Source organism: Sorex fumeus, unplaced genomic scaffold, assembly GCF_029834395.1.
Source record: "Sorex fumeus unplaced genomic scaffold, SorFum_2.1 ptg000019l, whole genome shotgun sequence".
Taxonomy (NCBI): domain Eukaryota; kingdom Metazoa; phylum Chordata; class Mammalia; order Eulipotyphla; family Soricidae; genus Sorex; species Sorex fumeus.
The window spans coordinates 41,484,093-41,499,962 of record NW_026606076.1 but is presented as its reverse complement, the minus strand read 5'-3'; the positions used below and the strand labels follow the sequence as shown (position 1 = coordinate 41,499,962).

Genomic DNA, 15,870 nt, shown 5'->3' with positions numbered 1-15,870 from the left:
CCAGGACCTTTGCACTTCCAGCTCCTGTTCTCCCGTGAGCCTCCGAGGGAGCACCTGGGGATGTTGGGGATGGCTCACACGGCCAGCCAGTCATGGAGAAGCAGCGTCCCAGGATCACCCAACAGCTGCCGTCCTTAAGCAAAGGTGCCAGTGATATCCGACAGCCCCCAGAAACCTCACTCCCAAGCCTCCGCTCTTCTCTCCCCCTCATGCCTCCGCTCACCGCACACCTCCTCGGAAGGCGGCTTGGAAGACCATCCCCGCGTCTGGATTCGGGGGGAGCTCTGTGGCACGGTTGAAGTCGCTGGGCGCCCCTCCGCCCCACTGACGGTGGGGGGCGGGGTGGGGGGGGCAGCCTGGGGTAGTGGGGTGGGGGGTGCCAGGAGGAAGCGCTGCTGCATCATGGACGCCAATAACACGACCCACCCCGGCCAGGAGCCGCGGCCCCTGAACATCCCCGTGGGCGTGGTCCTCATCCTGCTCATCGTCATCACGGTGGCCGGCAACGTGGTGGTGTGCCTGGCCGTGGGCCTGAACCGGCGGCTGCGGAGCCTCACCAACTGCTTCATCGTGTCGCTGGCCATCACCGACCTGCTCCTGGGCCTGCTTGTGCTGCCCTTCTCGGCCCTCTACCAGCTGACCTTCGTCTGGGACCTGGGCCCCGCCTTCTGCGACATCTACACCAGCCTGGACGTGATGCTGTGCACAGCGTCCATCCTCAACCTCTTCATGATCAGCCTGGACCGCTACTGCGCCGTCACCGACCCGCTGCGCTACCCGGTGCGCGTGACGCCGGCGCGTGTGGCCGCCTCCCTGGTCTTCATCTGGGCCGTGTCCATCACCCTGTCCTTCCTGTCCATCCACCTGGGCTGGAACAGGCGCCACCACCGTGGGGTGGCGGCGGCGGCGACGGCGGCGGCGGGGACCCAGGACGCAGTGCGCACGTGCAAAGTGGAGGTGAACCTGGTGTACGGGCTGGTGGACGGCCTGGTCACCTTCTACCTGCCGCTGCTGGTCATGTGCGTCACCTACTACCGCATCTTCAGGATCGCCCGCGAGCAGGCGCGCCGCATCCAGCAGGAGGGCTCGTGGCAGGCGGCCACGGTGCGCGAGCACAAGGCCACGGTCACGCTGGCCGCCGTCATGGGCGCCTTCGTGGTCTGCTGGTTCCCCTACTTCTCCGTCTTCCTGTACCGCGGGCTGATGGGGGACGGGGGCATCAACCAGGTGCTGGAGGCGGTGGTCCTCTGGCTGGGCTACGCCAACTCGGCCCTCAACCCCATCCTCTACGGAGCCCTCAACCGCGACTTCCGCACCGCCTACCAGCAGCTCTTCCGCTGCAGCCTGGCCGGCCACCCGGCCCACGAGGCCTCCGTGAGGTCCACCAGCTCGCAGCTCGGCCGGACTGAGAGCCGCGAGCGCACGCGGCTGCAAGAGCAGAGCAGCGGGGCAGAGATCGCGCCCCCGCTGGGCGCCACGGACCGGTAAGCGGCCAGCCTCGGCCGGCCGTGCCTCGTGCGCGCGGGTGGGGGACATCCCAGGTGTGGGGATGTGGTGGGAGGGCCTGGGATGGGGAGGGGTTGGCTCCGAGTCGGGAAGTGGGTGGAGAAACGGTCACAGCTTCTTGGGGACGCTCAAGGGGAAAGTGTTCCTCCGCGAAGAGAGAGGACGGTGGGGCGGGCGCTTGCCTTGCAGACAGGGTCCACTCTCCACTCTCGGTTTACATTCTCCCGGCACCCCACAGATAGAGCCCGGCACCTCATCTAGAGTCCCGCCACGAGTGATCCCTGAATGCAGAGCCAGAAGGGAGCCCGGAGCACAGCCGGGTGTGCCCCCCACCCCAAACCAAACCAAAGTTGGGGGAAAAAAAGTGCTTCTTAGGACGGGAGAGGTAGAACAGGGGTACAGCAATCGCCTTGCATGCGGCTGACCACCGCTGTGTGAGCCCCCCAGCAAGGCTGAGCACAGAGTCAAGAGGAAGCCCTGAGCGCCAACCAGTGTAACCCTATCACCCCCCCCGCCCCCAACTACGATCGCTACCCACCATAGAGGCTTAAGACCATAAGATGTTTTAGGGTGCTGGAGGGGTAAGAGTAAGGACTCCCACCTCCTGGAATTCCACCCTGAAAGGTGTTCAGGCTAAAAACTGAGGTCGAGGCAGGACCAGAAAGGAGGTGGAAAGGCTGGAGCAATAGAGCAGTGGGTAGGGTGTTTGCCATGTATGTGGCCGACCCGGGGTTTGATTCCCAGCATCCCATATGGTCCCCCAGGCGCCGCCAGGAGTAATTCCTGAGTGCGGGGCCAGGGGTTACTGAGTGTGACTCAAAAAGCAAAAGAAAGAAAGAAAGAAAGAAAGAAAGAAAGGAAAGAAAGAAAGAAAGATAGAAAATGAGGTGGAGGGTGAATTGAATTATGTCCTGGGCATGACTGTCACTGTCACTGTCCTCCCTTTGTTCATCGATTTGCTCGAACGGGCCCAGTAACATTGTGAGACTTGTTACTGTGTTTGGCATATCGAATACATCACGGGTAGCTTGCCAGGCTCTGCCGTGCGGGCGAGACACTCTCGCTAGCTTGCCGGGCTCTCTGAGAGGGGCGGAGGAATCGAACTCGGGTTGGCCATGTTGGCTGCGTGCAAGGCAAACGCCCTACCCACTGTGCTATCGCTCCAGCATGACAAGGTACCAGAACGTACGTACCCTGTCACTGAGTGATAAGACAATGGGGAGGATGCTTGCCCACCCAGGTTCGATCCCCAGCATCCCATAGGGTTCCCCCCCATTGGAGGGTCCAGTGAGATGGAATAAATGAATGAGTGAGAAATGAGTGAATGGCAGAATGAGGGAACAAATGAAAGAATGAACAAGTGAGAAATGAATGAGTGAAGGGGTGAGAATGAATGAGTAGATGGATGAGGAAGGAATGAATCAATCAATGAGTGAATGAATAAGTGAGGGATAAAGGAGTGAGTGAATGAGTGATTGAGGGAAGGAATGAGTGAACAAATGAATAAGGGAAGGAACTAGTGCACAAATGAATAAATGAAAAAGTGAGAAATAAGTGAAGTGAGGAATGAATGAGTGAAGAAATGAATGAATAGATGGATGAGGACGGAATGAACAAATCAGTGAGTGAATGAATAAATGAGAGATAAATAAGTGAATGAATGAGTGAATAAATGAATGAGGGAAGAATTAGTGAACAAATGAATGAGCGAATGAAGAAATGAGGAATGAATGAGTGAACGAATGAGGGAAGGAATGAGTGAACAAAAAGTGAGGAATGAGTGAACAAATGAATCAGTGAATGAATAAGTGAAGGATGAATGAGTGAATGAATGAACGAGGGAAGGAATGAGTGGACAAATGAATCAGTGAATGAATGAATAAGTGAGGTATGAATGAGTGTACAACTGAATGAGTGAACAAGCGACTGCTTCTAGGTTCCAAGAGTCCTGAATGAGTGCAGGACAGCAGGGCTAGTGGGATATTAGCGCAGTGGGTAGGGCACTTGCCTTGCACACAGCCGACCCGGGTTTGATCCCCAGCCCCGCCTCAGGGCGTGACGCCTGAGCACAGAGCCAGGAGGAGCCCCGAGCACCGCTGGGGGAGGCCCTGTAGCACCCCCACACACCCAATACAAAGCAAATGAGGGGCTGGAGCGATAGCACAGCGAGGAGGGCGTTTACCTTGCATGTGGCCGACCCGGGTTCGAATCCCAGCATCCCATGAGGGTCCCTCAGCACCGCCAGGAGTGATTCCTGAGCACAGAGCCAGGAGTAAACCCTGTGCATCACCGGGTGTGACCCAAAAAGAAAAAAAGCAAAAGATACCATTCCCCCCACTTCCCATCCCCCCTCGGTTGGGAACCAAGTGGCAAAGGAGGAAGCTGACGGGACCCCGAGTGGGAAAGGGACCTTCCCACTTCCCCTTTGGGGCCTGAACTTCACGGGCCTCCTTCCCAGCAGGAGGTCAGGGGCCAGGTAGACCCACAGGGTGGGTTCCAGCTCGCGACCTGAGTCACAGACTGCAACCCGAAACACTCCCCGAAAGGGGAAATGGCTGCTCCCACCTGGTGCAGAAGGGGATCTGGGGGCCACCCGCGCTCCCCACAACCCGGGCAGGGCATGGCGTGTCCTTCCTTTGTGTTCTGATTTGGCCAGAGGTTGGGGCATGGGGAAGCGCAGATATGATTTATTTTTGGCTTTTTGGGTCACACCCGTTGATGCTCAGGGGTTACTCCTGGCTCTGCACTGAGGGGTCACTCCTGGCGGTGCTCGGGGACCCTATGGGATCGAACCCGCGTTGGAGGCATGCAAAGCAAATGCCCTCTCTGCTGGACTATCGCTCAGGCACCCAAGCACGGACTTTTCAATTCGGTTTTGTTTTGGGACCACACCCCGTGATGCTCAGGGGTTACTCATGTCTCTGCACACCTGGCAGGGATCTGGGGACAATATGGGATGCCGGGATTTGGCCAGAGGCAAGGCAAACCCCGACCTGCTCTCCCCTCCTCTTTTGTGCATGCTCTCTCTCCCTCTCCCTCCCTCTTTTTCTCCATCTCTCCCTCCCTCCCTTTCTCACTCCATCTCTCTCCCTCTCTTTCTCCCTCCCTCTCTCCATGCCCTCTCCCTCCCTCCCTCTCATCTCTCCATCTCTCCCTCTCTCCCTCTCCATCTCCTCTCTCTTCCTCTCTCCCTCCCTCCCTTCCTCCCTCTCTTTCTCTTTCCCTCCCTCTCTCCATTTCCCTTTCTCCTTCCCTCTTTTCATCTCCCTCCCTCTCTTTCTCCATCTCTCACTCCCTCCCTTTCTCACTCTCTCCATCTCTCTCCCTCCCCCTCTCCTTCCCTCTCATCTCTCCATCTCTCTCCATCTCCTCTCTTCCTCTCTCCCTCCCTCTTTCCCTCTCTTTCCCTCTCTCTATTTCCCTCTCTCCTTCCCTCTCTCCATCTCTCTCTCCCTTTCTCTCTCTCCCTCTCCCCCGCTCTCTCTCTCTCTCTTACCCTGGGCTTATTTGGGGATCTGTGCTCAGGGATTGCTCCCGGCAGGGTCTGGGGGACCCCATGTCAAGCTGGGAATTGAACCCAGTTGTCTGAGTGCCAGGCCAGCACTTTAACAACAGCCCCCCCCCCATTATCTCTCTTGGCCCCTGGTCCCATCTTTTTCATTTGTTTGGTTGGGGGCCACACCCAGCAGTGCTCAGGGTTTGCTCCTTGGCTCTGGGCTTAGAGACTCTCCCGGCAGTGCTCAAGGGACCGTGCGGAGCCAGGAATTGAACCAGGGTCAGCTGCGTGCAAAGCCGCCACCTTAGCCCCCTCCCCAGAGAAACAGGCAGTGTGCATTCCAACCCCGACTCTATCTGGGGGTCCTCCCAAGCAGTGCTCTGGAGGGACAGGGGCCACTGCTGAGGATTCTTGGCTAACCGGGCCAAACTGGCAATGGGATGTGGTGACTGTTTGGGGGCACCGATCAGCTACAATGAAACTGGGGGCAGGAGGTGCACCAGGCAGGTGTGTGTGGGGGTATATGGCATCGGGGATCAAATTCAGTGCCTCTGACCCCTGCGCCATCCCTCGCCCAACCATCCCTAACCTTCCTACTCTGAGGACCCAGACAGACAGGCAGACGGACGGGCTGAGACAGATTAAAAGGAAGCATTCCCCCATGGCGCCAAAGTGGCCCATGAAGGTCCCTCCGATTGAGCCAGTGCCCTGTTCCCAAATGTGTTTATTCCTTTTGTTTTGTTTTGAGTTTATTTGGGGGCCACACCTGGCCACGCTCAGGTCTTCCTCCTGGCTCTGTGCTCAGGGATCACTCCTGGTGGGTCATGGAGGACCCTTGGGGATGCCAGGGGGGCAAACGTGGGTTGGCCGTGTACAAGGCAAGTGCCCTCCCTGCTGTGCCAAGGCTAAGGCCCCTAAAAGCTGCTTGTTTGTTTGTTTGTTTATGGCTTTTTGGGGCACACCCAGCGATGCTCAGGGCTGACTCCTGGCTCTGCACTCAGGAATTACTCATGGAGGTGCCTGGGGGACCATATGGGATGCCGAATCAAACCCAGGATGGCGTGGGCAAAGCCGATGCCCCCCCCCCCCGCCCGTGCTATGGCTGTGGAAGGTATTTATCTCACAGTGATGGGAGCCACTTCAAGGCTCAGCCTCCTTCGGTTTATTTAAGGACGCTGTACGCTGCCGCCGTGGGAATTCATGTGCGTCCATCCGGGAATGTTTGCTTTTTGAAGAAAAAAAATTTTTAAACCTCCTGCAATCAGGAGGCCAAAGAGACAGTATAGCGGGGAGGGCATTTGCCTTGCACGCTGCTGACTTGGGTTCGATCCCTGAAATCCCATAGGGTCCCCTGAGCACTGCCAGGAGTGATCCCCTCTGTATAGGCCAGCATGGACCAAAAAGAAAACCAAAACCAAAAAAAAAAAAAGTCGTATCACTTCCTTTTGCTTTTCTCTCTCTCCCTCCTGCTTTCCTTTTCAGATTTTCTTTCTTTCTTTCTTCCTTTCTTTTTTTTTCTGCTTTTATGGGTCACACTCAGTGATGCACACTAGCTCTGCACTCAGGAATCACTCCTGGCAGTACTCGGGGACCCTATGGGATGCTGGGAATCGAACCCGGGTCGGACGCATGCAAGGCAAAAGCCCTAGCCACTGTGCTATCGCTCCAGCCCCATTTCTAAGGGATTTTCCCTCTTTCAACATTCACAACCACCCCCCCAACCCTCCCGCTTCTGTCTCCTCTGTGACCCCAGCTTCGTGCTCCCCGCCCACCTGCTTATTTTCCTGTTCTGTCCTCTGCACACGGCAGCCAGTCGCATCTCCACCTTTCTCCTCCGGACTCTTTCTTGCTTTTGCCCCAAGCTAAGTCCCCTCCCGAGGACCCTGCCTCACACCCTCTGTCTGTCCCGTGTTGGAACCCCGGGCACCTCCCTGAGCCCCACCAGAAGCGATCCCTGAGCACGGAGCCAGGAACCAGCCCCGAGCACCGCCGGGTGTGCCCCTCCCCTCCCAACCAGGCTGCGCTCACGGCTGGGCGGTCTGGGTGGGGGGGTCTGGGTGGGCGGCAGGTTTGCATCCCTGGCTGAGCCAGCTGCCCACCTCCGGGAGAGAGGCGAGTAGAGCAAAGGGGGCGCGGCAGAGACACCCAATCTGGGCGCGGCCCGGGTGATGGGCTGTTCCCCCAGCGCACTGACCTCAGGACCTCAACAGAGGGGATGGGAGGGGGCGAGAGGGCAGGAGCCGCGGGGCAGCTGGAGCACGACCCCTGCCGACCGCATGCAGCGTAGCACCCTGCAAGGCGGGGAGGGCACTGGCCTTGCCCGCGGGCGACCGGGGTTCGGTCCCCGGCATCCCATAGGGTCCCCCCACCCCCAGCCCCGCCAGCAGTGATTCCCGAGCGCAGAGGACAGGCCTGAGCATCGCCTGGCGTGGCCCTTAGCAGCGGCTTCCTAAGGACACGGTGGCGGGACCCGTTCAAAGACAGCAGCGGCGGCGGCGTCGGCGGTGGGTGGGGAGGAGAGAATTATTCTTAGCACAGACGCGCTTCCAGCAGGGCCCCGATCTGAATGAAGCAAAAGCTCAGAAACGTCCTTCCCCGGCCCAGAGCGATAGTACCTCCAGCGGGGAGGACTCCGGCCTTGCACGATTCGTTTCCTAAAGATTCTCGCCACCGCCCCCCCCAGACCCCCTACCCCCCAGGAGTGATCCCTGAGCACAGAGCCAGGAGGAAGCTGGGTGTGACCCAAAGGCCAGAAGGCGGGGGCCGGAGCGATAGTCCAGCGGGGAGGGCCGTTTGCTTTGCACGGGTTCGATCCCAGATATCCCATAGGGTCCCGCAAGCACCCCCCGCCCCAGGAGTAATTCCTGAGTGCAGAGCCAGGAGTCACCCCTGAGCATCCCTGGGTGTGACCCAAAAAGCAAAGCAAAAAAAAAAAAGCAAAAAAAAAAGCCAACAACAACAACAACAAAAGCACAAGGAGAAATAAAGAAAAGGTTATCGTGTGTGTGTGTGTGTGTGTGTGTGTGTGTGTGTGAGAGAGAGAGAGAGAGAGAGAGAGAGAGAGAGAGAGAGAGAAAGGGGGGGAACCACATAACACCCAGCTACTCCCAGCTTTGTGCTCTTGGGTCACTGTTAGGGCCAGAGAGGTAAGTGCCATCCGTGGGGCTGGGGGGTGATGTGCTGCTGGTACGTCTCGGCCCCGCGGGAGCGTGTCTCTGTGCCATCTGACTCCGTTCCCAGAGTGCTCCCCCTCCCGGCCCCCCGCGACGCCAGCACCAGCTCCACACGCACCTCCCACGGCCTCAGAGTGCTGGAAAATATGTCCTTTTCCTGCCGCTCCGACACAAAGCCCCACAGCCCAGCAGGGAGGAGGGGTGCTGGCCTTGCACACGGGCGGGCGGCAGACCTGGGCTCCATCCCTGGCCTCCGGGAGGGAGATTCCCCAGGGCACAAAGCCAGGAGCGGCCCCTGAACCTGACCAGCTGTGGCCCCCAAATCAAAACCACCACCACCACCACAAGGCATTTGCTTTATGCACAGTCAACCCTCGTTCGGATCCCCGGCGCTCCAAAGGGTCCCACAAGCTCTGCCAGGAATGAGTTCTGTGCTCAGAGCCAGAAGTCAGCCCTGAGCACTGCCAGGGAGCGGGGGAGGTGGCTTGAACATCCTCTGGCCAGGTGTTAAGTGAAAGTGGCCAAGTTATAGGGCTGGAGCGATAGTACAGTCGGGAGGGCACTGGCCTGGCACGGGACTGGGTTTGACCTCCGGGATTCCCTGAACACTACCAGAAGTAATTTCTTTTTTTTTTTTTTTTTTGCTTTTTGGGCCACACCCAGTGATGCTCAGGGGTTATTCTTGGCTCATGCACTCAGGAATCACTCCTGGCAGTGTTTGGGGGACCCTTTGGGATGCTGGGAATCGAACCTGGGTCGGACACATGCAAGACAAACGCCTACCCACTGTGCTATCACTCTAGCCCCTACCAAGAGTAATTTCTGAGTGCAGGTCAGGAGTAAGCCCCGTACATGACTGGTGCAGCCTAAAGACAAACCCCCAAACCTTTTGACAGAGTTACAAAGAGAAATGAATCATTAATCCCACAATGAAGGTGGGCTGTTATTATAGGTGTGGCTGAAATGGTGTGGCTGAAATTCAGAAAGAGGATGAGAATTCAGTGATTGAGATGGCGGGGGGGAAGCTGGCCTTGCACACGGCTGACCCGGGTTCAATCCCCGCCATCCCATAGGGTCCCCCACAAGCCTACCAGGAGTTAACACTGAGCACAGAGTCCGGGCACCAGTTGGGGTGTATCCCCCCACCCAAATAAATAAAATACAGATGAATGAAATGCCAGTAGAAGCCAGTTTTGCAAAGGAGGTCTACCTAATTCAACAGGAATTTCCACTCCAGTCCTGGAAAACTATCATCACAAAACAGGAACAAAGTGGAGCTGGAGAGATAGGACAGTGTGGAGGGCGCTGGTCTTGATGTGGCCAACCGGGGTTCGATCCCCGGCATCCCATAGGGTCCCCCGAGCACCGCCAGGAGTGATTCCTGAGTGCAGAGCCAGGAGTAAGCCCTGAGCATGGCCTGGTGGGGCTCCAAAACAAAATAATAACAACACCACCACAAAGAAAGGTATCTAACACAAATATTATTCCAGGTGAAGTAAATATTGGGCTGGAGCGATAACACAGCAGGTAGGGCGTTTGCCTTGCAAGTGGGCCAACATGGCCGACCCGAGTTCGATTCCTCCGCCCCTCTCGGAGAGCCCAGCAAGCCACCAAGAGTATCTTGCCCACACGGCAAAAGCCTGGCAAGCTACCCGTGACGTATTCAATATGCCAAACACAGTAACAATTGTCACAATGGAGACGTTACTGGTGCCCGCTCAAGCAAATCGATGAACAACGGGAGGACAGTGACAGTGACAGTGACAGTGAAGTATTTGCTGAGCGAGTCTGGCACTAGGAAAGTTCTGTTCCCCAACGTGACTAGACTGATATCTGTTTCACTATATTTTCAGTCACATGTCTGGTTTATTTGGGGAGGAGGGGAGGAGGTGCCCCGGCCGTGCTCAGGGGCCGTCCCTGCCTCTGTGCTCAGGGATCACTCCTGGTGGTGCTCGGAGAACCATACGGGGTGCCAAGGATGCAACACAGGTCAGTCTTACAAGGCAAGAACCTCCCCAGTTGTACCATCTCCCCTGCCCTTCATTCATTCATTCTCAGACTTGTTCATTTCTCTGGGTTTTATTTTATACAGAGAAGGGAAGCCCTAACTCCCCGCTCTGTGCTCAGGAGAGACCCCTGGCGGTGATAGGGGGAACAGCTGAGGATCTTGCGGCATCAGGTACTTGGAGGGCCTCACTCCCTGTCCTGTCTGGGCGCCCCTCCAGAACGATACTTTCAATGGTTTGAAAATCCTGCCGTGGACCTGGAGCGGTAGCACAGCGGGTAGGGCGTTTGCCTTGCACGCGGCAGACCAGGGTTCGATTCCTAGCATCCCATATGGTCCCCCGAGTACCGCCAGGAATAATTCCTGAGTGCATGAGCCAGGAGGAACCCCTGTGCATCGCCCGGTGTGACCCAAAGAGCAACAACAACAACAACAACAAAAGCCTTGCCTTGGAAGTCCTGTCCAAGGGGCAGCGGGGAGGGTGTTTGCTTTGCATGCAGCCGGCCCTGATTCCATCCCCAGCATCCCACTGGGCCCCCCAAGCCCCGCCAGCAGTGATTCCTGAGTGCAGAGCCAAGAGTAACCCCTGAGCATCACCGGGTGTGGCCCCCAAACAAACAAACAAACAAACAAACAAGAAAGTCCTGTAGAAGCTGGAGAGTTCCTTCCTGGGCCGGCATAGTTTTCCTGCACACTTCCACAAAACTCCGTGCAGCCTGTTGTTATCAGTCACTCTGGTCTGGAATGTGAACCCCGCCCCCCACCAAGGGCGCCTTACCTGCATGGTCAAATATGTAGAGTGGACACTGGGCGGGCGGGGAAGTCTATTTTTAGTCTGAGCTTGACCCTAAGCTCCCGGGGCGGGGCCGGAGTTCTGGGGAGAGGCCAAAGGTTCAGGCAGCCCTGGGCCCCAGCAGGAGAGGCCAGGAGCTGGACCGTGGGTGGTGGTGGTGGGGGGGCTGCGTCCCTTGCCTCGAGGTGGGGCATCTGCATCCACAGCTGGCTGCTGGGCCACTCCCCATGGCTGCTCCCTGCCCCCACCCCGGCCCTTGTCCCTGGAAGCAGAATGGTGTGTGGCAAGAAATGTAAAAAGGTCCCTGGGCGCTTGGGGCAGTTCAAAGGAGCCCCAGGAAGGAGGGTTTCAGGACCAAGCCCCAATCAGCCACTCACAGAAGCCAAGACGGAGCCACCTACTGGGTATGGGGGCCAGAACCCAGCTGGGCTTTGCAGCTGGACCTGCACCCCGGCCCCCCACAGCGCCTACTGGGGCAGGGGGACCTCAGGGGGACCCGCTTCCGGGTGTCGGTGTTGGCGCCAAATTCCCTCTCTGCGTCCAGGCAGCCTTGCGGAAGCACTTGAGTCTCTTTGGAGGAGGTTCGTTTTGTTTTGTGGCCTCCCCGCGAGCCATCCTGGCTTTGCGCTCAGGGATCACTCCTGGCCATGCTCAGGGGTTCCTCCCGGCTCTGTGCTCAGGGATCACTCCTGGCGTGCTTGGGGGACGCTATGGGATGCCAGGGACCGAACCGAGGTCGGCTACTCTCACCAAGGCAAGTGCCCTCCCCGCTGTGCTATGGCTCCAGCCCTCTTTCGGGCTTCTTTTGCTGTGGGGAGGATCCCACTCAGGGCTGCTCAGGGCAGGGGGGATGTTACCCCGATCTCCCCCTGCAAAGCGTGTGCTCAGCCCTTTGAACCATTGCTCTGGCCCTTAAATTTTTCTCTACCAATTCACTCCTTTCTCTGAAATGCAATCACAGGGGCACTGTTATAGCCCCTAAAGGTCAAAACACTATTGTGTTTAGTGGGTTTCTGACAGGTTTGAGAAAACCTATCACGGGGGTCGGAGCCCCTTTGGAGCAATAGTACAGTGGGGAGGGTGTTTGCCTTGCACGCGGCTGATCCGGGTTCGATTCCCAGCATCCCATAGGGTCCCCCGAGCACCGCCAGGAGTCATTCCTGAGTGCATGAGCCAGGAGTAACCCCTGTGCATTGCCAGGTGTGACCCAAAAAAGGAAAAAGAATTAAAAATTTCATAAATAAAAGTCAATATGATTTCCTAAGCGCCGCCCAGAGTAATACCTGTGTGCAGAGCCAGGAGTAAGCCCTGCACTGTGCACTGCTGGGTGTGACACAGAAATCAAAAACAAAATGATACTAAAAGACATGGGAATTTACAGTAGTAAGAGGTTTGGAAGAGTTACAAGGGGGAAGGGACTTGGAGAGAGAGCAGAGTGGGGAGGGCGCTTGCTTTGCATGAGACCCAAGAATCCCCAGCACCCCATGAGGTCTCCCCCCCCCCCCCCGCCCCCTGCACCTCGCCAGAAGTGATCCCTGAACACAGAGCTGGGCAGCGGAAACCCTGAGCACTGCTGGGTGTGTCCCAGAAACCAAAAGAAGGAATAGGATGCTTATCCCTTCTGGCACATAGACAAGGAGACAGAATGAGGCCAGGAGTGTCTGACTAGCTTCCCTGGCCTGGGAAAACTGGGGTCCTGGCCCCTCCCCCCATGCCCCCTCCCTGTTCCCTGCTCTTAAGGGACAAGGGGTTAGGGCCGAGCCCCGGGGGCACTGGCTACATGTCTCCCTTGGGCTTCGTGGGACCAGAAGGGAAACCACGGGCGATCTGCAGTGCACTCAGCCCACAGCAGGGCACCGCGCGGGAAAGAGGAGGAGATGCTGTTTGAAAGCATCCACGGGACCCAGACACGGCACGGCGGGGAGGGCCTTTGCCTTGCAGGCAGCAGACCTGGAGTGTTCAGGCAGGAGAAAGCCCCAAGTCCTCTGTCTGAGCCATGAGGAAGGAAGGGAGGGAGGGAGGGAGGGAGGGAGGAAGAAAAAAGAAAGGAAGGGAGAGAGGGAGGAAAAAAGGAAGGAAGGAAAGGAGGGAGGGAGGGAGGGAGGAAGGAAGGAAGGGAATGGAAGGATGGATGGAAGAGAAAGAAAAGAAAGTAAGGAACAAAGAAAAGGAGGGAGGGAGGGAAAGAAAAGGAAGGAAGGAAAGAAGAGTGGAAGAATGGAGAAAAAGAAAAATAAAAGGAAGCAAGAGAAAGAAAGAAAAGGAGGAAAAAAGGAAGGAAGAAAGGGAGGGAGGGAGGAAAAAAGGAAGGAAGGGAGGGAGGGAGGGGGAGGAAGGAGGAAGGAAGGAAGGAAGGGAAAGGAAAGATGAATGGGAAGGAAGGGAGGGAGGAAGGGAAAGAAAAGGAAGTAAGGAAAGAATGGAAGAAAGAAGGGAGAAAAAAATAAAAGGAAGCAAGAGAAAGAAAGAAAAGAAAGGAAGGAGTAAGGAAGGAAGGAAGGAAGGGAGGGAGGGAGGAAAAAGGAAGGGAGGGAGGAAGGAAGGAGGAAGGAAGGAAGAGAAAGGAAGGATGGGGGGATCATCGATTTGCTCGAGCGGGGCCCAGTAACGTCTCCATCATGAGACTTGTTGTTACTGTGTTTGGCATATCGAATACGTCGCGGGTAGCTTGCCAGGCTCTGCCGTGCAGGCGAGATACTCTCGGTAGCTTGCCGGGCTCTCCGAGAGGGGGCAGAGGAATCGAACTCGGGTCAGCCATGTTGGCTGCGTGCAAGGCAAATGCCCTACCATTGTGCTATTGCTCCAGGAAGAGAAAGGAAGGATGGATGGAAAAGGAAGAAAAGGAAGGAAGGGAGGGAGGGAGGGAGGAAGGGAAAGAGAAAAGGAAATAAGGAAAGAAGAATGGAAGAAAGAGGGAGAAAAAGAAAAATAAAAGGAAGCAAGAGAAAGAAAAGAAAGGAAGGGAGAGGAAGGAAGGAAGGAAGGAAGGAAGGAAGGAAGGAAGGAAGAAAGAGAGGGAGGGAAGGAGGGAGGGAGGGAGGGGGAGGGAGGAAGGGGGAGGGAGGAAAGGAGGGAGGGAGCAAAGAAGGGGAAGGAAGGGAAGGAAGGGAAGGAAGGAAGGAAGGAAGGAAGGAAGGGAGGGAGGGAGGGAGGGAGGGAGGAAGGGAAGGAAGGGTCTTCCCTGCAAACACTCCTGAAAAGTATCAACCCATGAAGGAGAAGGAAGGAAGGAAGGAAGGAAGGAAGGAAGGAAGGAAGGAAGGAAGGAAAAAGGAAGGAAGGAAGGATCTTCCCTGCAAACACTCCTGAAAAGTATCAACCCATGAAGGAAGGAAGGAAGGAAGGAAGGAAGGAAGGGTCTTCCCTGCAAACACTCCTGAAAAGTATCAGCCCATGAAGGAAGGAAGGAAGGAAGGAAGGAAGGAAGGAAGGAAGGAAGGAAAAAGGAAGGAAGGAAGGATCTTCCCTGCAAACACTCCTGAAAAGTATCAACCCATGAAGGAAGGAAGGAAGGAAGGAAGGAAGGAAGGAAGGAAGGAAGGAAGGAAGGAAGGAAGGAGAGAGAGGAGGGAGAAGCCAAGTCCTCTTTGGGGCCACAGGGAAGCTACAGTGGACAAAGTTCTGGCCTTGCATGAGGCCAATTGAGGGTCACTCCCCGGCACCCCACAGGTCCCCCGAGCCCCACCAGGAGTGACCCCTGAGCACAGAGCCAGGAGGAAGCCCTGAGCACTGCCAGGTATGATGAAGCCCTCCCCCCACTTCCCAACAAAAAAGGAAATGGAAGGGGAGGGGGATCTTCTTAAAAACTGTTTTTGATTTCTTTTGCATTTGGGGAGCCACACCTGGCAAGGCTCAGGACTTACTCCTGGCTCTGTGCTCAGGGATCACTCCTGGCGTGCTCGGGGGACCCTAAGGGGTGCCGTGGATTGAACCCAGATCAGCTGCATGCCAGGCCAGTGCCTTCCCCCCATCCCCACCCCGTCCTATCGCTCTGGTCCCAAGGGGAGGGGGATTTTTAAAATAAGGTTCGCGTGAGGTTCAGAGAGGTTATGTCACTTCACCAAAAACACACAGCATGTCAGGATCCTCCCCACACACCCCATCAAGTCGCACTGGAGATTGAGGAAAGGCGTTCTGATGGGCCTGCCCCCTTCCCAGCTCCCTTTCCCAGGATGGGCCCCCGCACACACACAGCTCTGACCTGTGCACATTTTTCCCTAGGAAGCCCGCAGGGTGCTGTCCCGGGTGCTCCAGCGACCTCCTGACCTGCTGCAAGAGCCTGTGGGGGCTTCGGCTGCTCCGGCGCCACCCCCAGCGGGAGCCCCCGGAGGAGGCGCCGGGCGAGCCCCTGAACGAGGAGTCGCTGAGGACCCCCGCCAGGGCCGGGGGGGCGGACGCTGCTGCCCGCTCAGACTGTCTAGAGGCGGCCCGGTCTCTCATCACCGCCAGCGGACCCCCCGGCGCCCCCCACGACACCCCGAGACGCAGGGCACGAGCCCGGGGGCCCGCCCCCCGCCCCCAAGTGAAGAGAGGTGCTGGGCTTCCAGGGCGCCGGGGGAAAGGATCCTAGACCATTCTCAAAAGGGTTCGTGTCGGGGCCGGAGCAACAGGACAGCGGGGAGGGCGTTTGCCTTGCACGCGGCAGACCCGGGTTCGATCCCTGGCACCCCAGAGGGGTCCCCCGAGCACAACCGGGAGTGATCCTGGAGCACACCGCCAGGTGTGGCCCCAACAACCACAACAGAAGGGGGTGTGTGTTGGTGTTGGTGCTGGCCGAGGCCACAGCGGCACGGGAAGGGCCACCTCCCTGACGGGGTCTCGGGGTGAGGTGGAGGAAGGCGGGTGTTGGTCTTCAGGGAACATCTGTCATTGGGTGCTCGCCTGAGTTCACAATGTC

At 57.4% G+C, this 15,870-nt stretch overlaps 1 protein-coding gene across 1 annotated transcript; it reads left to right on the top strand.

Annotated features, from left to right (window-relative positions):
• The first annotated feature begins 379 nt into the window (after positions 1–379).
• On the top strand, positions 380–15,543 carry HRH2 (histamine receptor H2). The gene is made up of 2 exons (XM_056113046.1): positions 380–1,484; positions 15,195–15,543. The coding sequence occupies exons 1-2, from the start codon at positions 403–405 to the stop codon at positions 15,541–15,543; spliced, it is 1,431 nt and encodes a 476-aa protein (XP_055969021.1). The 5' UTR covers positions 380–402.
• The last annotated feature ends 327 nt before the right edge of the window (positions 15,544–15,870 follow it).